The 23,224-nt window shown below is 44.6% G+C and overlaps 1 protein-coding gene across 1 annotated transcript in view; it reads left to right on the top strand.

The window, feature by feature from the left end:
* Positions 1-1,559: 1,559 nt before the first annotated feature.
* ABCD2 (ATP binding cassette subfamily D member 2) overlaps positions 1,560-23,224 on the top strand; it is a 50,647-nt gene continuing 28,982 nt past the window's right edge. The window contains exons 1-4 of the mRNA XM_084811007.1: positions 1,560-2,850; positions 5,725-5,905; positions 13,760-13,881; positions 18,524-18,692. Coding sequence (XP_084667133.1) covers positions 1,873-2,850; positions 5,725-5,905; positions 13,760-13,881; positions 18,524-18,692 — 1,450 coding nt within the window. The 5' untranslated portion in view covers positions 1,560-1,872. The remainder of the gene's footprint in view (positions 2,851-5,724; positions 5,906-13,759; positions 13,882-18,523; positions 18,693-23,224) is intronic.

Genomic DNA, 23,224 nt, shown 5'->3' with positions numbered 1-23,224 from the left:
CTGAGTTACGCAAGCCCCTTCGCCACAACAAGGCAGCGATCCATGAAGGGGAATATTTGTAAAATGCTCCATATCTAAAACAGATTTTGGAGCTGTGAACATAAAAAGTATGTATAGTAAAAGGATTAAAGATTAAAACACCATATTAAAATTATGCTTTTAAAAAACTGAATGCCAATAAAAACAGTAGCTGGTCACTTAGGGAATGCCTCCTGGAACAGTGCTGTGTTCAGGAGGTGCCAGAAGCAACCCAGTGTTGGTGCTGCCTGACCTCCAGTGGCAGGAAATTCCAAAGAAAGGGGGCCACTATATTTAAGGCTCTTTTACTGGTGGACTCCAATTGGGCCATAGGTCCATGCGAAACCACCAGGAATACGCCCTCTGATTACCTCAGTGATCAGGCAGGTTGGCAATGGAGAAGGCGCTCTCTTAGGTATCCTGGCCCCAAGTTGTTTAGGGCTTTGTACACTTTACCTTTACACTAGTACTAGAACCTTAAACCAGGCCCGGTAGCAAATTGGCAGACAGTGCAGTTTCCTCAGCAAAGGAGTTGCATGCTGAAAAAAGGGGCAGCTCCCAGCAACAGCAGAACTGCTGCTTTCTGCACTAGTTCCAGCTTCTGGAGCAGCCTTAAGGGCAGCCCCACATAGACCACATTTAGTAATTCATTCAATACATTTATATCTTGCCTTTAAGAGGTCCACCCTCACAAAGCAACTTACAAACAAGAAAGGGGTTGGACATAAGAACATATGAACATACAAAAATAGTACTATTGAAATTGAGGAAATTAAGCCCACATTAACTACCTACTCAAAAAAGGCCAGTTTTTAAAGCTTAGAGGCCTGCACTGAAAGAGTAAGGAAGAGTAAGCAGCAGGAAGGGAGCTGAGGGGCCACCGCCAAGGAAGTCTTTGCCCCTTGTAGTTGCCCATCAAGATGTTCTAACTGACAGGCAACTGAGCAGAACCCTTAAGAATGACCTAAGTCAGGCAGGATCGTCTAGGTAAGGTCATGCACCGAAGTTTTGGCTCTGACTCATGGCTCATTCACACATGCCAGCCTCCAGAATCCTAGGCCCGTCTGACAGACATGCCTGAGTGAACTGTCCCTGAGCAGCAGCAATGTCTCTGTTTCCACAGCCTTGCAACACCAACGCTGGGCAAGCAGGGCATAAAATCAGGCTAGGAAAGCTCGTGGTGGAAGGCACCGTCTTTTCATCCTTCTCTGCTGCACACCCGCTCCCAGCAATAGGAGCATGACAGGCATTGAGATCAGCACCTATCAGCACATGCCACTGTGCACGCAATCCAAAGTGACAGCAGCTGCTGGGTGGGTGTTTTTTTTAGGGGACTGCTGTTTTGTTTTGTTTTGTTTTTGACGTTCCCACCAACCCGGCAGCGAAAAGGATTTCCGCCGCCTGGGCGCGAGCTCCCCCGCCCGCCCCCTCCGGAATGCAGGAGCGCTGCAAAGGAGCCGAAGGGACGCCAGGCGAGGGTTTCCCGGGGCTTGGCGGCCAATGGCCGGGCGGCAGAGGCGTGGCTAGCGGCGGCGGCGGGCGAGCGGCGGACGGAGCGCGGGGCGGCGGGGCGGTCGCTGCGCGGCGCGCCGGGCATGGATGGCGTCGGAGGCGTCGCGGCGGCGAAGCAAGAGCCGCTCTGCCTGTGTCACCACCCCGATCGGGGCGCGGGGGGAGTGGCGGCGCGGATGAAGGGTCACCCCGGGCCTCGATGAGGAGTCGCCGCCCCTAGATCTGCGTGGCTCGCCGCCCGCCGGGGCGGGCAGCGGCCCCGTCAGCCCTTCCTCGCCAGGCAGCAGGCGCAGCAGCGGGCGGGCGGCGCGGAGCCCTGCCTGCCTGCCGCCGCCGCGGATTATGCCCCCGCCGCTGGAGGCTGCTGCCGGCGCCGGGCGAGCGCGATGGCCCCGCTCGAGCGCCGCGACGAGGGCTGCGTGCTGGCTGGCCGCGGCGTATGGGCTGAGGGCCCTCTGCCCGCTCGTCTGCCGGCGGCTCAGGCGGGCGGGCTGCACGACGGGCTCGCGGCGGGTCGCCGGCAGCGGCGGGAGCCGCGCGGCGGGAGGGGACCTTCCGGAGGCGGCGGCGGCGCTGCTGCACCGCCCGGGGCTGCCGTCGGGCCGAGCCTCGCCGGCGGCCAATGCGGAATTTTTCCGGCAGCTGCTGGAGCTCCGCAAGGTCCTGTTCCCCAAGCTGGTGAGCCCCGAGAGCGGCTGGCTGTGCCTGCACTCGGTGGCGCTGGTCTCGCGGACCTTCCTCTCCATCTACGTGGCCGGCCTGGACGGCAAGATCGTGAAGAGCATCGTGGAGAAGCGGCCGCGGCGCTTCGCCTGGAAGCTGATCAAGTGGCTCATGATCGCCGTCCCGGCCACGTTCGTCAACAGCGCCATCCGCTACCTGGAGTGCAAGCTGGCCCTGGCCTTCCGCACTCGCCTGGTGGACCACGCCTACGAGACCTACTTCGCCCACCAGACGTACTACAAGGTGATCAACATGGACAGCAGGTTGGCCAACCCCGACCAGTCCCTGACCGAGGACATCATGATGTTCTCGCAGTCAGTGGCGCACCTCTACTCCAACCTGACCAAGCCCATCCTGGACGTGGTGCTCACCTCCTACACCCTCATCCAGACGGCCCGGGCCAGGGGGGCCAGCCCCATCGGACCCACGCTCCTGGCCGGTCTGGTGGTGTACGCCACCGCCAAGGTGCTGAAAGCCTGCTCGCCCAAGTTTGGCAAGCTGGTGGCGGAGGAGGCGCATCGGAAGGGCTACCTGCGCTATGTCCACTCGCGGATTATAGCCAACGTGGAAGAGATCGCCTTCTATCGAGGGCATAAGGTGAGGAGAGGCGGCGGCGATGGCGGCTAGCTGGCTGACCTTTGAGGCTGGGACGGCTGAGGCTGCTGCTGCAGCTGCTGTAGTGGTCTGTCATCTCTCTAGCACTCTGGAGCATGTGCGCTCAACCCCAGAGAGAGTTGAACAGCCAGACGTGTTTACAAGATACAGACTGTAGCAAAAGGGCTCCTGCATGCTTCATGAGCCAGCCGGGCCGCGTTTCTCTACAACCAAACCCTTTATCTGGGAATGCCTAGGACAAGCATTGGTAATAAATAGCTTAATGTGAATGAAATACGCTTTAATGGGGTCGCAGCCAAGGATTGTCTACGTAGAGGAGACCCATTGAAATGAATGGGACTTAAGTTAGTCATGGCTAACCCAAGTCCCATTCATTTTAATGGGTCAGCTCTTAAGTAGAATGATCCTTGGACGCAACCCACAGCTTTTATTCCCACTGAGCAGCTTTTATTCACAAAATTGGGTTTATTTAGAGGGTGAATTTCCCTGTGGTTTCTGAACTCCACTCACTATTGTTCCCACAAAATGACCTATGTAATTATATGTTAGTTTTCCCACTTAACTCCTTAAAAAAAACCCACCATTATCCAGTCTCATCTGGATACTTTCTTTATTTCCTCCTTGGAAATAAACAATGCAATCCTATACACGTTTACTTAGAAGTAAGCCCATTGAGTTCAATAGTACTCACTCCCATGTAAGTTTCAGCCTCTCAGCTGGCTGGGGATTATGGGAGTTGTTCAACCCATCTGGAGGATACCAGGTTGGGGAAGGCTGGACTAGGCTCATCTTCCTATGTAAAGGTGGTTTACAAACGTACTTGCCAGAGATGCTTGTCTCATTGCACTTAGAGGGACTCACTTCTGAGTAAACACACATCATATTGCACTGTAAAATGACTATAATCCATTTCTGATGGATCTTTTATATTCTTCTAAATGTATTGGCGAAAAGAAATTACTTCTTCCCCTTCTGCCCCACCCTGATCAATGTAGCACGTGCACATGGCAGCTTGGAGAAAACTTTGCTCTCACACTGACAGCAATACAACCTTTGATACTGCTCTCCATAGCTAAACAGTGATGTAGTCCTCAGAGTCTTTAAATAGCACAGACCAAACGTCACCAAAGTGGTGTTTTACTTTCTTTCCCAAAGCGGGGTATAATCCCAAAGTGGAGTACAAGCAATAAAACACAGTGAAATAATACAACATTAACAGAAACCATAATCAAACAGAGGAGAACACCAATGGTTAAATAACAGTTTACACAATGCAGCAAAAGAACAGAGAGGGGAATTCAGTCAACAACTGTAGTTGTATATGAGCCTTTTAAAAATCAAAGTGTCCAACATTTTTAATATGAATTTTAGCTTTTATCTGAGAATGAACGGAGTTTTCCTTCTTTTGGTTTTCTTTTAATTCAAAGGAGAATTAAAAGGGTGGTTGAGCAAAGGAATAGGGTCACCCTATGTCTGAAGCAGAACCTAGACAATGGAAAAGTAGAGTTGAGAATGCTGACCAAAGTCTGGCAACTGCTCCATAGGGAGGCCTTCATCATATTTCAAAGGTCATAGTTCCAGATAGATTTCAACATGCATGCGTGCACGCTCGCACACACACACACACACACACACACATCCCACATTCCATTAATTTTGAGATGATAGTACATTTTACAAGTTTGACTAAATCCAAACTCCTAGAAAGGCACTTAAGACTCTGGCCCAAGTAAGGCTTGCAGCTTTGAGTCTAAAAGGAGCCCCAAATCCTCCAAAGCCAGTGAGTTAGAATCAACTTTCCAGTTATTTCTCTTTGGATTGCTTTTATTGCTCGTTTGTTTTTTAATGGAGTACAGCCAATGCCAACACTTCGACGTTGAGGGTGAGTTTATTTGCTAAAAATAATTCATTTACAAATAGTAGTTCTGATCCATAATTATCTGTACTTGGTCTACATGAATTATGCTATAAGTGAGTGGGTTGACAGTAACTTTATCTGACCAGGTGTTCAGCTGATACATATCAGCATACATTCCCTGGGTGAAGCAATATTAAGGGGGTTCCTAGATATTTCAAGCATTATCATTTATTCCGAAGCAGCTTTGTCCCATAGAAACTACTGGGTATACCTTGTTTCAAAAGACTGTCGCTTCAAAAGACTCCATAAGATACTTCAAAGGCCATGGTCTACACCGGGGGTGCAAAACCTCAGGCCTGCAGGCCAAATCCGACCCTCCAGGATTCACCAGATGGCCATGCCCCACCCTCTTTCCCCCAGCCGCTGATACTTTGGTGGCTTCCCGACTTTTGCATGGTTTATCTTCCCCATTCTTAAAGGTTGAAATGCCTCTGCTAAGGCTGAGTTCCTGGCAGTAAGAGCTTGATGCTAATATCCTGGTATTTTGGCCCCACCCCTTTTGCCTTTGGCTCCACCCACCACTGGAATGCAGCCCCCGAGAGCTTCTCAGAAACTGAATTTCAGCCATCAGGCTGAAAGACGTTCAAGACCCCCGTTTTAAATACCAACAGGCAGAGCCTCAGATGGTATATGCTGTGTAATTGCTATCCACTCAATAGACCAAAGCAGGGTGCATTTGAACATAACCTCCTGGAGGGGGGATATGTTAATCTGTAGGCTTCATATACATGCAAAAACATGGTGGGAGAATGAGTTAATTACTCGTGCTTCTACTTTGTGTCACATATGAAACCACCCCTGATTTAAAGAAACATTCAGCTCTTGTGAGCTGATAAGACACATGAAAGAGTTGCAGCCTCTTACAAACATGTCTGTTTAAAGTGCATCTATTTCTGTCTCTGTCATACTGTGTGCATATTTACATTTTTGAACTATAGGTAGAAATGAACCAACTCCAGAAGAGTTACAAAGCTCTGGCAGAACAAATGAACCTCATTTTGTCCAAACGCTTGTGGTATATCATGCTCGAGCAGTTCCTGATGAAGTATGTCTGGAGTAGCAGTGGTTTGATTATGGTGGCTGTACCTATCATCACGGCGACAGGATTTGCAGATGGCGGTAATACCCTTTTATTTAATCTGAAATGCTTTGCATGGCCATACAATGGGATTATCTGAAGGTGGGGGCATAAGAGAGATCTGCATATACTTTGTGCCCTCATTCTAATACTGCATTCCTGGATAGCTCTGTGATGAACTTTGCAAGCAAAAACATAGAGATTAAGCGGGGGGCACCCCAGTCCCCAAGAAAATGAAACATAAAACTTTAAACTTCAGAAATGAGGGCTGCCTTTCCAAGGAACACTTATCATTCCCTTTATCTCAGGTTTAGACTGCTAGGCCACATTCCTGTTTTCATTTTGGTCCTCTGTAACATGAGTGGGCAGAAAGTAGATCCCCAGATGTTTTAGACTTCAACTCCCAGCATTCCTGACCATTGGCCATGTTTGCAGCGGTTTCTGGGAATTGAAGTCCAAACATCTGGAGATCTACCTTCTTCCCAATTTGGTACCCCCAGATGTGTTGGACTATAGCCTCCAGGATCCCCCAGCATCCTTTCTGTAGCATCACTGAAATCCATTGTTAAGCACATGCAAATAGAGGTGTATGATGAGGACTTTCACAGTAAACAGTGATTTTACATCTAGTAAATGGCTGGAGGGAGCAATCCTATGGCCCCTAGATAGTATCTGAGGGGTCATAGGATACTTCAGATTCCTGGATCCAAAACTGGAGACCACACTCCAACCTCGGATATGTGAATCCACACTCTGCCCCTCTCACCGTCACTGCTGGTGCAGAAAGAACTGCACCAGCTGCCTCTCTGAGACTGGGAACTCGTTGTGGGGGGAGGGGCTGAAGGGGGAGTTCTGGTGGGAAGGAAGGGAGGGGACTGGAGAGGCCAGGATACTAGCTATCCTGAGGCCACTCCAGCACCTGTTCTTACCCCTCTGGAACACCCCAGCTAGACGGGCAAAAAGCTCATCAAGCAAAAATACAGAGGTTTACAAGCATCAAGGGTGGAAGCCATAGGATTGCGCCCTGCCAGGGTTAGTCATGCTTAAGCTCCTTGATTTAACTGTGCTTAATTCAGTATTAGTCTAACAGTTTCCTGGCCATTTACTATATAAACAATCTTAGAAAAGCTTTAATTTTAGATTGGGTTAGATTTTAATGTTTTTAGTCTGTTTCTTAAAAAACACACACACCTCTCTTTGAGTGTCAAGTGTTGAGTACATCAAACTGTTCTAGTGTTTCTAGTACAGTAACGTGTCAGTGTACTATACATTTCAACTCGGAAGTAAGCCCCATTGCATCCATGGGACCTACTCCCAGGCAAGTGGGTATAGGATTGTATCTGAAAGAGATGAGTCTGTTTCAAGGGACAAAAGGGAAAGATCCTCAGGAAAATCTTTATCACCCAATGAGAAAAAAGGAATAACAGAATGTAAATTTTAACTTGTTATTTATTTTTCTAGTACTTAATGGGCTGATGCAGCTGAAAGGAAAATAATGGTCATTTGTCGTAAGAGAATTTGTATAGTTCCTTAAGCTCCATATTTGCATTTACACTTTCCAATGATTCAGGGTTGAGTGAGGCTTTGAGCCCAGGTTCAAGTTCAATTATCTAACCGTGGGATCACTCTACATCTCTAAGGTGTGATTAGAGTCACATCAGGGAGTAAGAAATGTCTTGGCTCATAATAAATATTACTAGGGAATTAAAATAATGTTTTTTGGTGTACACAAAATTGGTAGTGACACATTCTGAGAAAGAATTTAATTAAAAAGGTTGGTCCAGCTATTGCTGCTACCACAATGTCCTTTTCCTTAATTGTTTTCAGGAACAATTTCAGCGCACCACACAAGACCTTTTCTATACACGCAAGTCGCTGTTCATGTTCACTGTTGCGCAGGCTAATGTACCACGTGGGCACAGTTGGCAACAATTCCTGTGATCACAGCAACTGGAATATAGGCCACCGGGGTCTGTGGTGCTGCCAGGGCTGGATGTGGGCCGCAGGTCTAGCCCCTGCCCCCAACTGGTGGCAATGGCAACTTGTCCAAGGCCATTGTAGCTGTGGTTGCTCAGTTTCTTTGTTCGTGTGTGGATAGGCAGGATTGCTGGCAGGTCGAGCACAATGTCTGTGTGAACTGGCTCTAAGCTGAGTTGGCTACTTAGTTAAGACAGCACAGAGTTCTCCTCAGTTTCCAAAAGACAGAACTATTATACGTAGCGATTAGTTATGTTAATGTTTTGTAAGAGCAGAACGAGATGGGGATGGTAGCAGGCACGTGTTTTCAGACGTAGACCACCACTGTAATGCAAGCTATTCTGCCGTTCTCCTACCCTCCCTGGTGTGGATGTGACCTTAGATTTTTCTAGCCTAGGATTTCAGAGAGAAAAAGAAAATGGGATGAATCCCAACCAATTCATAGCCATTTAATTAATTTTTTTTAAAAAAATGCATTTTAAATTGAAGAAGACACAGGCCTTTTAAAGTGTATAAACACTGTCATCTGCAACATTCAGTTATCGCCTATCTCTCTGTAATTTTGGAAATGAGCTCTTAACAAGCAGGAACTGCAACAAAATGTTGCGGCATGGAATGCTCCCCTTCAGTGTTCCAGCCAGCCAGCCATGCCCTCTTCCAGGATATTCCATTCTATTCCCCCCTCACTCCCCATTTTTCCATTTTGCCCCCTGTACCAAACAGCATTCTGTGCCCTTACTGGGCTTGCTTACCTCTAAGCAAGCCCGGACCTTACTGGGCTGTTTTTGGGCAGCAATGATCTTCTTAAGGTTTTTTGTTTGCTTAAGATTGTTTGAACTTCTGCAAACCTTGGGGTCCCCTGAGCATGTCAATACCTCTCTCTTGTTTCTCAGTGGTCCCATTTTGGCTATATAGATAGTTCAGAAACTTCAGCTGGTGCAGAATGTGGCTGCCGTGTCCGAGCTTTTTACCTGCTTAGGCTGGAACACCAACTGCGGCCCTATCTGGAGAGGATGGACCTTGTCCCAGTTATCCATGCACTAGTCACGTCCAGGCTGGAGTACTGTAATGTGCTATATGTGGGGCTGCCTTTGAAGATGGTTCAGAAACTCCAGCTTGTACAGAATGCGGCTGCCTGAGTATTGGTGGGGGTGAGGCGATTTGATCACATAATGCCTATACTGCTCCAGCTGCACTTGTTATTGGTGTGTTTCCAAGCCCAATTCAGAGTGCTGGTTTTGACCTTTAAAGCCTTAAACGGTTTGGGACCAAGTTACTTGAAGGACTGTCTTCCCCTGTATCAGCCTGCCCGCCCTTTAAGATCAGAAAGAGATCTCATTTGCCCGCCCATGAGAGCAGCCAGGTGGGTGATCACATGTGAGAGAGCTCTCTCTGCAGTGGCCCCACACCTTTGGAACAAGCTGCCATCGGAGGTCCACCTTGCTCCGTCATTGCAGGCTTTTAAGAAGGCCTTGAAAACATATTATTTTACCATGGACTTCTCTTGATATGACTGCTGTTGTTGCTGTTATAGCCATTGTTGTTGGTTTTAGTGTTTAGTGTTGTTTTTATTGCTATTTTATTGTGTTTATGTTTTTATCACTGTGAGGAGTCATCAGGGGTCACTGTACAATCCCCTAGGTATTCTTGGTTGCCTAGCCGCAGTAGCCAGCCACAGTTAGGGTTGGTAAAACAGAAGAAAGGGGAATCAGGGCAGGGGCTCTTTAAATGGATCCAGGACTCTGAGGAAGGAGGAAGAGGTGGGGCAGAAGCACAGGATAAAAGCCTGAAGGATAGACACTCAAGGGAGGAGTAAAGAGAGAGCCAGAGTAAAGAGGCTCAGGAAGGGTGGCTGAAAGGAGCAACTAGGAGGTAAAGAAGGGGACGGAGAGCAAGGGGAGAAGAGTAGCTGGGCTTCCTTGATGGCCAGGGACCTAAAGCAGAGGAGGGTTTGCTAGCAAACCCCAAAGAGACCCACCTGTACGGTTAGCAGCAGTCAGAAGCCTATAGGAATTGGTTGATGAGCAAAGACTGGCTTAATTAGCTAGCAAGCTCAGGAACAGGTTATCCTGACTATGTAACTATTCATCACCCTCAAGCAGCAGTATGTAAACAGTCCCTCTGGTTCTACAGCTACTGCGCTGAGGTAACGCACTCCACCCCACAGCTACCTGCACTATAGACCTTCAGCCTGCTCCAGCAGATACTTACCAATATTGCCCTGAGAGTGTCCATCCCAGTCCTGCAGCTACTTACCTCATGTTATGACCTCATATCCAGGGCCCTGCAGATACTTACTGTTATTGATCGAGAGACTCTGTGCCTTATCCTGGAACTGCTTACTACAGGTACCGAGAGGAGATCCTGTGCTGTAACAGGAATTAATAACATCTACAATTGCTGCTTTTATGTGGTCTGCTTAGTCATTTGGGATGGAAAGAGGACAGAAGGACAGGCTCCTCTTGGCAGAGGGGGCACACTGTATGACAATCACTTCTAATGATTTAACTGTTTTAATGTATTTTATTGCTGTAAGCCGCCTTGGGAGGGCTTCTGCCCTGAAAGGAAGCCAAGACATTTTTAAATTTAAGTAAAAATAATCCTGTTGGCACTCACCAGCTGAGTTTGGTTTTAGACGGGGTGATTACTCCATGGTATAATCTTATTAACAAGCAGCAATATACCTTTGATACAGCATAGAAGTAGGCTTGCAGCTTACCTAGAGGCATAGCCATGGAAAAAACATAGGGCAGTATCCAGCTGTGTCATTCTATTGGCGTAGGTGACATTGCGCTAGCAGAAACTGAGTTCTGAACTATGCGCAAGAGGAGACTCTAACTAAAGTTACATTTGCGCAAGCATGGTGGTGCAAGGAGTTTTGCATTATGTTTGGGCAACGCTTTGGGCAACCCATTGCACATTCCACTTGGGTCACACAACTACTTGCACCCATTGTGCAACGTGTTGTGCAATGCATTGCAACTACTTTGCATTTGTTGTGCAACCAGTTGCACAACTGCTTGCAGAACCAGTTGCACAAGAGTAATGGGCAACCGCTTGCGCAAGGGAAAGACTCAGCAAAGCTCCGCTAGGGCTACTTGAGTTTGCAGAGTGCCCGTAGTCCTGATCCAGTAAGGATTATTCAACTCCTACCCAGTGATCATCTGGGCCTCACTGATTTGGCTGGAGAAGATGTGAACTCCCCTCCAGAGCCAGTAGTTACGTGTGACTAGTAAGTTGTATGCAAGTAGCACTGTGTTGGGGCGGGAACGTATGTGCCAATTGAAGGCCCATTATTGGACTACCATCAAATATTCCTAGAATGAGATTGTGTAGATGGTGGCATAGCTTTTTAAATTTTGTTTTGATGTCATTTGTTGGTAAAGGCAGCTTGTCCCCTAGTCCAGCAGTAGTTGAGGGTGAACCTAGTAGCATAACAAAGTTTCTCCCACTCGCTGCCTCCTATAACTGCGGACATCCCCAGACAGAACCGCAGGAAATCATCAGGGCAAAGGCCACTACCTAATGAGCTGAGTAACGGGGCAGGTGTGTGTGTGCACGCACGTGCAAATCTTCTGTAATGGAGCTCATTAGCTGACACTGGGCCACTCAAACACAGTCAGCCTAGCCTACCTCACAGAGCTGTTGTGAGGATAAAATGTGTATGTGGAGGCTGGTGGCCCGATTTCAGTGGGGAAGTGACTCCATTCAGGGTTTCAGTCAGAACCAGCCAGAATGCTAAAGGAGCTATCCAAGGTGCTGAACCCTATCTCCAAAATAGGTTCATCATCTTGGATAGCTCTTTTAGAATTCTGTCTGGTTCTGACTGAAACCCAGAATGGAGTCACAGAGCCACCAGCCCCCCCTTGGAGGGACATCTATACACCACCATGAGCTCCTTAAGGAAGCGGTGGAATAAAAATAACGATTTCATTATATATAAGTCATTGTTCTCCAATAATAGCTCTCTGTGGGGGTGGGGGTTGTGATTAGCATAACAAAGCCTATCCTTTGTTCTCATAACATTAATGCTTTAAAAACATTTGACTATTATTTGACAATATTTGACCAGTCAGTTGACCAAATCTTTTCTGGCTACTCAACTGCATTTGTTCACCTTCTGCTAATAGACTTGAACTAGTAGCTGGTCCTTTTTCATGAAATGATTTTTACATTATTTTGCTGAAAGAGAATTTCCTAAAGGTATGAATACCACAAGCTGGCTTCCCAAAGAATTATGCTGTGTTGGTTCCTGTAAAATATTTTACAGAGAAATAGTTGGTATGAAGGCATTAAAAGACTTAAGAAACAATTTTATGGCGGGAAAAATGTAAATGCTGCATTTGGCAAGAGCGTTGGACTGGGAGCTGGGAGATCCGGGTTCTAGTCCCCACTCGGCCATGGAAGCTCACTGGGTGACTTTGGGCCAGTCACACACTCTCAGCCCAACCTACCTCACAGGGTTGTTGTTGTGAGGATAAAATGAAGAGGAGGAGGATAATGTAAGCCGCCTTGCGTTCCTTGCAAGAGGAATAAAGGCGGGATATAAATGCAATAATAATAATAATAAACATAGTTGTACATAGTTGTAATGTTGTACATAGTTTGTTTGTCATATGCCTTCTATGATAAAAAAAAGGTAAAGGTGTCCCCAACCAGTCGTGTCTGACTCTAGGGTGCGGTGCTCATCCCCGTTTCTAAGCCGAAGAGGCAGCGCTGTCCGAAGACACTTCCGTGGTCATGTGGCCAGCATGACTGAACACCGAGGTGCACGGAATGCTGTTAGCCATTTTGAGTATTTCACTGCTTAAAGGGCATATTTTTTCCTCACGAAACCTCTTGGCCTCTTCCCATTTGATCCAGAAGAGAAGTTGACTTCAAACTAGCTACCCGCACATCTACATGTAGAGTGTTATGACTTCAGTATGCGTGGTGTGAGAAAGACAAGTCTTATATAAATGTACCAACTGACTATAGAAAAATGAAGGATTTACATTACAGGGTGGGCAACTTGGCTTCCAAATGTTTTGGCCTAGAACTCCCATTAGCTCTAGCCAGCATAGCCAGTGATGAGGCCTAATGGGAATTACAGGCCAGACATCTGGATGACTGGAAGTTGCCCACCTTTGACTTTTACAGTATAAACCTATGCATGTCTACCTGAAAGTAAGCCCTACTGAGTTCAGTGGGATGTACTCCCAGGTAAGTATATCCAAGATGGCAGCCTTTTAAAAATTGGTATGAAAGTACATAGTTTCTTACACACATTTATATATTTATTTCACTTATTTCCTATCTTTCCACCAAAAATGGCATCCAAAGCAGCTAACAATAATAAAATGAAGATTAAAACAAAAAAATTAATTAAAACAAACACATAAACAAATAAGTTAAAAGCACAATGAAAAACACAACAATAAAAGAAATAAAACACACCCAACTCAATAGAACCCTTCACATTATAGAATTTGCTTACAATCAACCCCAACTCAATAGAACCCTTCACATTATAGAATTTGCTTACAATCAACCCCACTATGGGTGATATTGAGGACTATTTGTAACATGCACAGAGAGTAACCATGGAGCAGTGGTATCACTGGGTCAGGAGGGAGTGGGAAGAAGGTAGATTGGGATTTACTGGTAGATCTCTAGATGATTTGCAGTAGTTTGGCCAGGACTGCTTATTCCCAATTGTTTAAAAATTGTAAAAACAAAATGACTCTTCCCCATCCTAAATTATACAGTTGACTTGAAGAAAGTTTGCTGGGGAGGGGGTAACCAAGAGTGGATTTGGCAACCATATTTGAATGTTTCTTATTTTATGACACAGATTTTGCTCATTTTTATCTCATTTTCTTATGAAAAGGGTTTTCTTTCATGTTTTGCTCCAGTTAAGACTCCTTCTTTGCTTTTAGAATTAGAAGATGGTCAGAAACAAGCGATGGTCAGTGAGCGAACGGAAACCTTCACTACTTCACGAAATCTGTTGGCATCTGGAGCGGACGCCATTGAAAGGATTATGTCTTCTTACAAAGAGGTATTGGATGAACTTACTCTTGACAGCAGATGGGATAATACAATGAAAAATAGTGTAGGAAGTCTTAAATGTAATTGGATACCCAAGGACACATTTCAGTGGTGGGTGGTGGGGTGGGTGGGTGGGTGGAACTAGAAGCAAGGAAAGATTTCAGCAAGCTTCAAAAGCTCTTGGACATATGCAACATTAATTTCCATAAAGTAGTGTATTTTAAGAGCATTTGTTCTGACGACTTTTTATATCTCTCCTAATAACCAGAAATATAGGTCTTCCTGAGGAAGAAACACATGGGCTTGGATCCTAAGCTGCTGCTTCATTCACATAAAGAGGGAAAGAGGTGATTTCTGCCAACTATCCCTTCATCTAGCCTCCTTCACCATGTCCCACAACATTCTTAACAGTTCCCCAACCCCCAGGAATGGATTGGGGTGGGGGCACAGGGGCTGCAGAGGGAAGGGGAAGATGGGAAAGCCCCATTAAGTGTATATGAACTTTTCTGATTATTATGGAGAGAAAGTTAGGATCCAAATCATAGAGCCTAAAATGGACAGGAGGGAGAACTCCTCTAAATGGGCACTCCTGTATATACTATCTGGACTTAATGACATTGGTAAAACCATTAAGTAGTTCCGCTGAGAAGAGATGGAGAATTTGACCCATTGTTACGCCATGCAGGTAACTTCTTAAGGTAAGGTTGATTTGGGGCCTATAAGTCTAGATTCAAGTGCCAGAGGTAACTGTTTGCTTTTTCCAGAATAGTTTTATATTTCCTCAAGTTATGTGTCAATATTATTATTATTATTATTATTATTTATTCATGATGAAAACAATCCTATGCTATATAATATTATATGTACACAAATAAGTTTACAAATATTTTCCCTTCTCTGAGGTAGAAATATTTTGACAGCCTGACAAGTTCAAACCACCAAACTCAGGTTGATAGCCTGGCATGTTCAAACCACAAAGCTCATTTGCTTGTTGAAGAATTATTTTTTTAAGCCAGGTTGCTTGGGGTGAAAGGCAAGTTTAACCCCCACCTTAATATTAAAAACAAATGTTTGAAAGAAATACCAACACCAAGTTCCATGCTAGTCATGCTTTAAAAAGATTTTTATACATGATGGTTTATACCAACATGTTCAGATGTACATTCAAATGTACATTTGAATGAATGTTTCATTGAAAACACTGCAGCATGGATCGATGGAATAGCCACTCATTCTGATGTGTATTTTGATGCACCTCAAATTTACAACTGTGGTTCCTGACCAAGCTGTTTAGACATACACAGAATTCCCTAGCTGAATAAGAATGCAAATTATTTGGTATCCTATAACCTCATATGGAATACAACAATAAAATGCATAGAATTAAGAGGGGACCTACATGGCTGCCAATAATTCACCACCCCATTTGGAGGTGGTGGTGCTGCAGTTTGACCACCAAAATGCCATGCATCACTTTGTGGTGCCCCATTCCATTCAGGGTTTGCCCCAAGTGCCCCGCCCCCCAAATAGGGCAAACCCTGAAATAGGGGGAAAGGAGACCAGCCCTAATGGATGTTAGTGTTTGCTACTTAGTCACCATTTAGGGCTTGTTCAAATGTGCAGGACGACTTTGGGATACGGAACTGCCCCCCTCAGTTGAAATTAGTGGGGCAAGTCCTACATGCGGGTGCCCCATGTGCACATCAGAGCATGCTGAGGCTCTGGATCAGGGTGGTTAGTGTGTTATCACAGTCCTAGTAATTTTGTATAAATATTAGTTTTGATGATATCAAGGCCTGTAGCTAAGATTTGGGCACTAGGCGTGGGGCAACACTGGGTGACTGAAGGAGGCCCTTGTATTTGCCTGATGCAGTATTGTGCACAGAAGCAGTTATGGTAAAAACTGAGGCAAAGCAATTCAGACCTTATATGTGGGCTAGATATGAGTTCATTTCTATTCATTTTAACATTGCTGATTTTGTAGTATTAAAGTTCTCCGTTGCAAGATTGTGATCACTGATAAGAAATTGCATTTGTACAATTTGTAATAATTGTACAAATGCAGTTATTAAAAGTCATTTTAAATGTAGTGTCATTTTATTTCTCTTACTAAATTAAGTTTTCTTTGTATGGAAAGAAATAATTTGATGAATCGCTGAACTAACATAGTAGTAAATATTTGCCTGCCAAGAAATGTGTGCAGCTGATAGCTAATCTCATACTGTAATGCCCTTATATAAATCTGTGGTGTGGCCACACTTGGAATATAGTGTACAGTTCTGATCACCACATCTCCAAAAGGATATTTTAGAGCTGGAAAACATGCAGAACGGGGCAAGCAAAATGACCAGGTGACTGGGGAACCTTCTCTAGGAGGAAAGGCTACAACATCTAGGCTTCTTAGTTTAAAAAAAACAATGGTGACGAGAGTGGGGGTGGGATATGATAGAGGTTTATAAAATTATGCATGATGTGGAGAAAGTAAATACAGTGTAGTTTTTCTCCATTTCTCATAATACTAGAACTAGGCTATCAGTGACAACATGCAAGCTGCCAGGTTCAGAGGCATGGTGACTATAAATACCAGTTTCTGAGAGCAAGAGCAGGAGAGACTGTGGGCTTCCTGGTGGTATCTGGTTGGCCACTGTGGGAAACAGGATTCTGGACTAGATGGACCTTTGGTATGATCCAGGAGGGCTCTTCCTATAACTAATTTAGGTCACGTTAGGGCACAGTCCTATGCATGTTTAGACAGAAACTCATACAACTCCAAGAATTGTAGGACCTTTTTCTGTCTAAACATGTGTAGGATTGCACCCTTAGTTAGTCAACTAACTTATGACTTAAGTTAGTCCCATTCATTTCACTGGGTCTGCTCTAAGTCTGACTAATATTGGATACCATCCCACATTCTGACATTGTGTCAGAATACACAATATTCTGACATTATTGTACTTCTTTCTTGGTACAAATAATATTGTTCTCCTGTTTTCTCAACTGGTCCAGATGTTTTGGTCAACTTCCTTCCTACCTGCAGATGGAAACGGCACACTGCAATTTGGGGATAATGACATAATGTCATCACTTGTTGATAGCAACCTTGAAAGCCTCCCCCCGACTTTCTTTATAAACCTGGGTGTGACTCCTGTGTTGTTTGAAGACAGGCTGAACAAGAGAGGAATTTAGAGCTGATGGTGCAGGCACAGGAATAATTCCAGCCACATCTTTAAGAGAAGTATCTCAGAAGAACTAGGGGAGCTACTGATGGCCTAAACTGAATGAGCCAACCTTGTGGGTTGGAGGGGACGAGGGAAATACCTGTTTTCAACATTTTCCTACCGCCCCAAAGTCAAGCTGGTTCCACAGCATAATCTTTCAATGGGGCCATCATGCAACTGAGTGATTCTATTGTGAAATTTGGTATGTGTGGGTAAAAGCTTGCGAATGCACTTATTTTTGACCTGGTTGTGTGTGTGTGTGTGTGTGAGAGAGAGAGAGAGAGAATGAGAGAGAGAGAGAGAGAGCACAAACACATGTTCAGATGAAGAGTGTTAATCTTATGAAAGACATGAATGATTAAGGGCACTTTAGGAAAGAGGTCACGAAAGACTAGATCCAGTTGCAACCAAATTTCCTCTTTCAAATAACAGTTGAAACACAGGTTTTACTGAGGGGAGGAAGGAATATATCCTGAAACTGATCTTTGTGGAAGTAGGCAGATATCAAACCCCACTCTTTTTAAGTGAATGAGAGCTCCTACTTGTTGGTAGTTTATAAGTGGTTTATAATATTTATAAGTGCAGTGCTACCCTAGGAAAGCGACAGACCAGCAGCAGAAATGCATTCGGTCTCGAGTTGCTTTCAGTATCGGTCACCAGATACTGGTTGATCCCAAGTGAATGACACTGCATGTCTCTACGAGGTTGGCATGGAAAATGAAAGAGAGAAGGAGAGTCCTTATTCTTCTTTGAGGTCATCAATGGCAGCCTTATTCCTTTGGGAGATTAGCACTGTTTTCTGCAGATGCATTGCATACATGTCTGTATATTTCAACTATATAGCATGGTCCACAAATCACTTTTGTCCATCTTAATTCAATTGGATTGGATGGCATTAAGTCAGCTTAAATGCAAATATGCCAGCAAACTGGCTGGATTGCAAGCCTCCATGTTTTTCAATTGTATGTTGCTTTCTTGTCCAGTTCCCAAAATAATAGAAACTGCTGCTGAAAATTCTGCTGTCCTGCAATCCAGTTATCTGCAGGTGATATCATCATGCCCGACAGCAGGGGTGGGCAGAAGTTGATTACCCATCAGCCCCAGCTCACATGACAAATGGCCAGGAATGCTGGGAGTTGTAGTCCAAAATATCTGGAGGGTACCAGGTTGAGGAAGGCTGCTGTAGAGCAATTGAGAAGCTGACCTTTATGGTCCTGTTCCTGTCTATAGCAAGAAATATCTGAATACTTATGAAGACTGAATTTGGGGGTTTCACCAAAGCATTTTGTTCCTCACCAAGAACAGAATACGTGATACGTACCAAACCTTTGGTAGAATAAAATAAGCGGTGGTTCCAATCATTCATCTACACAGGTGTGGTTGTGTGTGCACATGTGTGTATCTTAATCTGCATAATTGTTTGTTGTCTTTCAGGTCACAGAGTTAGCAGGCTACACAGCTCGCGTGTACAACATGTTTGCAGTCTTTGATGAAGTGAAGAGGGGCATTTACAAGAGAGCAGCTGTTTCTCAAGAATGTGAAAGCAACAACAAGAAGAGGGAGAAAACAGAACGACATATCAATGGTCCCTTAGAAATCAAGGGTAAGGAATAGTTTTTGTTAACATTCCTTTTAAACATCTCACATCTGTGTGCAATGTAAATTGAAACAGTGGGGCAGCTATATAAACGAAGACACACTTCACACACTTAATCCACCCCTATTGCCTTGTATTAGAAGTCCTGCTATCTTCCGCTCTCAGCTATGTGTATTCCTTGCCCAGCTCTTTCCTATTATAAATTGTCTTCTGTCAGATGCTGAGGGCCGATCTACATGTTCAGATGTATCACATGGTACACAGTTCCTGCAGCTGTCCCATTTCAGACTGCAGATGGGAGGCGGCATATCTGAATGTTCCACCCCATCAAGATCTCCCTTCCCATGGAATGCTAGCATGTCAGGGAGAGAGTTATAGTTTCACCTTCCCCCTGACCTGCTTGTTTTCTATTTGAAGGGAGGTGTTGTTTTTAATGTGGCAGAGCATGTGGACTTTCACTTTTCCAACTGTATTCTCATATTGGTACAGGCCCAGGAATTGCACATGTATCTTCCGCAGTTCTTCTGCTAATGGTGACATTCCAGTATTAATCTTCAACTCTCCCTATCTCCCCCTTTAGGCTCATGCCTGCTAGTTCCCATAGTATATGCTGCTCCTTGCTTCCCAGCGTTCCTCTCTTTAGATATTTTTGTGGTTCTCTGTGATGCAGGGTAATCATTTCCCTATGAAGGACTTTATATCTCCGCTGTCATTTCCTATCTTATCCCCAAAATGTCCATCCCCAGTGTCTGCCTTCTCTCCAACAAATATTAGCATGTACTCTTTACCTTTTCTTGGTAAAGAGAAAAGATGCACTTTTCTCACTACACCAGCCTTCCCCTACCTGCAGTGGTGTAGTGGGGCCAGGGCTCACAGGGACACAGCCCTGGCACCTTTTGATTGGCCAGTGTCATCATCTGGCGCCCCCCTCAGAATTCCCTGTTCCCTCTGAGTTTAGCTGCAATCCTCACAGTAGCTGGGAGAAAATGCATTTTCCCAGCAGCAGTGTATTGTTCCCTGCTGTAATGCAATGGATTTTGGGTGGAGGCTTGGTCTTGAATGGGCAGTGAAGACCCATTCACTTTACAAAATACCTGCACCTGATGGAGGTGAGAACTGCTAGAACTGGTTTGTTGATATCGATCAACGCATCTATCTGCAGTTTTTGAGTCTCCTTGGGGGCCTTGGTATGGGGATGATCATTATGAGTTCCTGCCTTTCAAAATGTACCACTATATCACTGCCTACCTGGCACCCTCCAGATGTGTTGGACCTCAATTCTCATCAGCCCCAGCAAGCATTACCATTGTCCATGATGGCTGAGATAGTGGGAGTTGTGATCCAACACATCTGGAGAGCACCAGGTTTAGGGAGGCTGCAATACACACTTTCTTTCCTGCCTTCCTGCTGTTTTTTGGCGGGGAGGGAACCTGTTGTTTACTCTTTAAAAAGCCCCATTCATGCAGTTTCTAATTGCATGAATGGAGTAATGTCTATTATTATTATTATTATTATAAAATTATGAGGTCTTTCAGCCAAAATAGGGCGCCCTCAAGGCTTACAGTTAAAATGTGCAACCATTTGAAAATATTTTTAAAAATGCCTTCAAACTGCACATGCATTCCTTAGCACATATGGATTGTGCCTCTTCATTGAAGTGGAAAGGGAGACTTGCTGTCAAATGTTTTACACTTGAATTCACAGGCCATTTATTTTGCTGTTGTCTTGAAGCAGTTACATTGATTTTAGAAGAACTTATTCCAGTGTCAATGGCTTGAAAATTGCCACCTTTCTATGTGGCATAAAGGGGGAAATCTGTACTTCAGATACTTCTAACTGTATCTTAAGTTACTATTTTACCCTATGTTGGTGTTTTTCCTTCAACACTCATGAATGAAAATTACTGATAAGTCAGTAGTATAGCCCGCCATTGTATTTATTACGCTGTAATTTCAGTGGCATAAAGGGTGAGGGAAAGTCACCCTACAAACATTTGTCAAAGTCCAACTTTAATGTGGTGGTGGTGCTTTAGTTGTTCCTTAGTTACACAATCTGCATGATTTAAAAGCAGTTCAGAACTCCTTGTAATACTTGGAGAAAGGCTGCCAGGCATTATAATGAAGAAATTGTTTAATTTATGTTGGGGATAATTGTTTTAATTGTTTTTTATTTTCAATTCGATCAGTGTAAGTCTTCGATAAAATATATATATTTCATTTAGTGGCACCTTCTTGCTATGAAGAAGAGTATCTGCATGTAGGTTAGATATGTGGGTCAATATACGTTTTTTAAACGTCCTCTGCCTTTTTATTTCTTTCAAAAGACGATGGGTAAAATCCAGTGTCGCATGAGTGTAGCTGCTTCTCATGCAGTGGAATTTCCCTTTGCTCTCTTCCTCCTGCAGCCCTCCATGTCCCACCCATATCCATACTGGAGGGTCCCACAACCCTCTGGAGCAGATGGGGACATGGGGAGGGGCTTCAAGGGGGAAAGGAAATCCATTCCGCCCGCAGTTTTTGTTCCTGTGGCAGATGGCCACCGTTGGATACAACCATATGTTCAGTTTCTACTAATTTGTAGCAAACTCATTCAAAACATTTGAACACAAGCTGAATATGCTTTATATATATATATAAATATTATGCTAAAAACTGAGTAAGGTGCTAGGGGCTGATTTTGGCATAATGTTTAACTCCAGATTCACAGAAAGCAATGGCTGTGACAGCCCTCTTTCCGCATTTGGGAAGGCAGCGCCCCTCACATCCAGCGAATATGCCACAAGAGAGCTTTGTATGTCCCTGTGTGCTTTGTATGTCCGCTAAAGGCTGTTCCCTCAGGAAGGGGTGTTCATGCTCCATCTGCTGGGGCTTAAAAGACATAACCGTGCAGTGTGCTTTAATGCTGCTTAAGCACCCCTAATACCATTCATTATCTTTAACTCCCTGTGAAGGTGAAGCCAAGGAGTATGTGTAGACTTTAAAATGCTGAGGGAAGGAGACTGTGTAAGCAGGTTTACATGATCGTCTACTGTACAATGGCCTCAAGAGCTTACTGTATGATGGCAAGTAACCCTGTGGAATATGTCTTCTCCAGCCACATGGTGATTGCTGTGCTCCAGGAACTGCTTGGGAAAAGAGGGAAGGAAGAGGGAGGAGCTCTAATGCTCAGCTTGCTCTGGCCAGAGGCTATTGATGACCAGCCCCCAAGGTGTTTTGGGAGACGCTACAATAGGTTTTTAAGTAAATGCCATGTGGTAAAACTTCATGTGCATCTAACCTCCATTAGACGTTAACAGTGTCTGTTAAGATGGAGCAGTTGCAAACTGCTTGTAAAGGACCCTTAATGGGGGGGCTGCTGCACAGCATAATGACACAGAGGGCAAATGAAAACCTTTCCTCAAATTCTTCATCCTGAATGAAAATGGACCTGAATGTGGGAGGGATCAGCTCAATCACTTGTTGACCAAGAAGCTCTCAAGTGCAGATTCTAGGCATATCTATGAGCAGGGTTTGAATGTTATGTTTGAGGGACCTTGAAATGCATGTTTTCTTAAGTGAATGAAAGTGCTTCCTCAAATGTACAATTAAAACTCTGCTCCTAGATTATGCCTAGAATCTGGACTTCGCTTCTTTACAGTTTCTTGATCAAGAAGTGATTGAGTTGATCCCTCCCATGTTCCTTCCCTCATAATAATCTAGACCAACTTTGAACATATTCAATTAAAGGTTAGCACTCTACCAGTATAGATCTTGGAAAGAAACAGGAATGTGTATGTGAACATACAGGGGCTGTTCACACAACACGCTAACCCAAATTCAGTGGTTGAGAGTGAGTTGTTTTGAACCATGGATTACTGTGTTGTGTGAATGCAGCCAGGGTGGCTTGTTTACCATACAGTGTGGCTTATTTTGTCAGACAAGCCACCTTGAGAACCCATGGTTCATTGTTGTATTGTTCAGGATAGTTAACAAGCCACCATGACTGTGTTCAGACAACATGATAACCTTCCCTGTGTAAAATGTGCTTCATTCAGACAACACCCCAACACATGGTTCAAAACAGCCCACACTCAACCACTGAGTGTGGGTTAGCATGTTGTGTGAATAGCTCCACAGTGAATGATGATATATCAGAACTGAGTGTAGGTTTTCACATGTATGGAAAAGAATGCCAATAATACATTATGGCAGTATCTCTAACCAGTTTCACTGTGTATAGAAGTGCCAAATATTATATGGAGTAGTGGCAAATACCTTGAAAGAAATGGCATTTCCAAAAATGACTTTCCTCTTTTCTTGCTTCGGGAAACTGGATTGAGAGGTTAACATGGTATCATGTGAATCTTATGAATATACATCACACATTTTTAATTTAAACTGAGTATCCAAAGTTTAGAGTAAAAAGTTAACATAAGGCAACACTTTGCAGTTATTATGCTTGATGCATAACTGACATTGACACAGCCATAGACTAAGAAACAAAGACTGATCTTTTCATATTGCGTAGCATTTCCTCAAGTGCAGTATTTTTACTGAAGG

This window comes from Heloderma suspectum, chromosome 7 (genome assembly GCF_057233095.1).
Source record: "Heloderma suspectum isolate Gila_16-S chromosome 7, 16-S_ref, whole genome shotgun sequence".
NCBI classification, from domain to species: Eukaryota; Metazoa; Chordata; class Lepidosauria; order Squamata; family Helodermatidae; genus Heloderma; species Heloderma suspectum.
The sequence above is the reverse complement of the archived record's forward strand: the minus strand, read 5'-3'. Positions and strand labels throughout refer to the sequence as shown.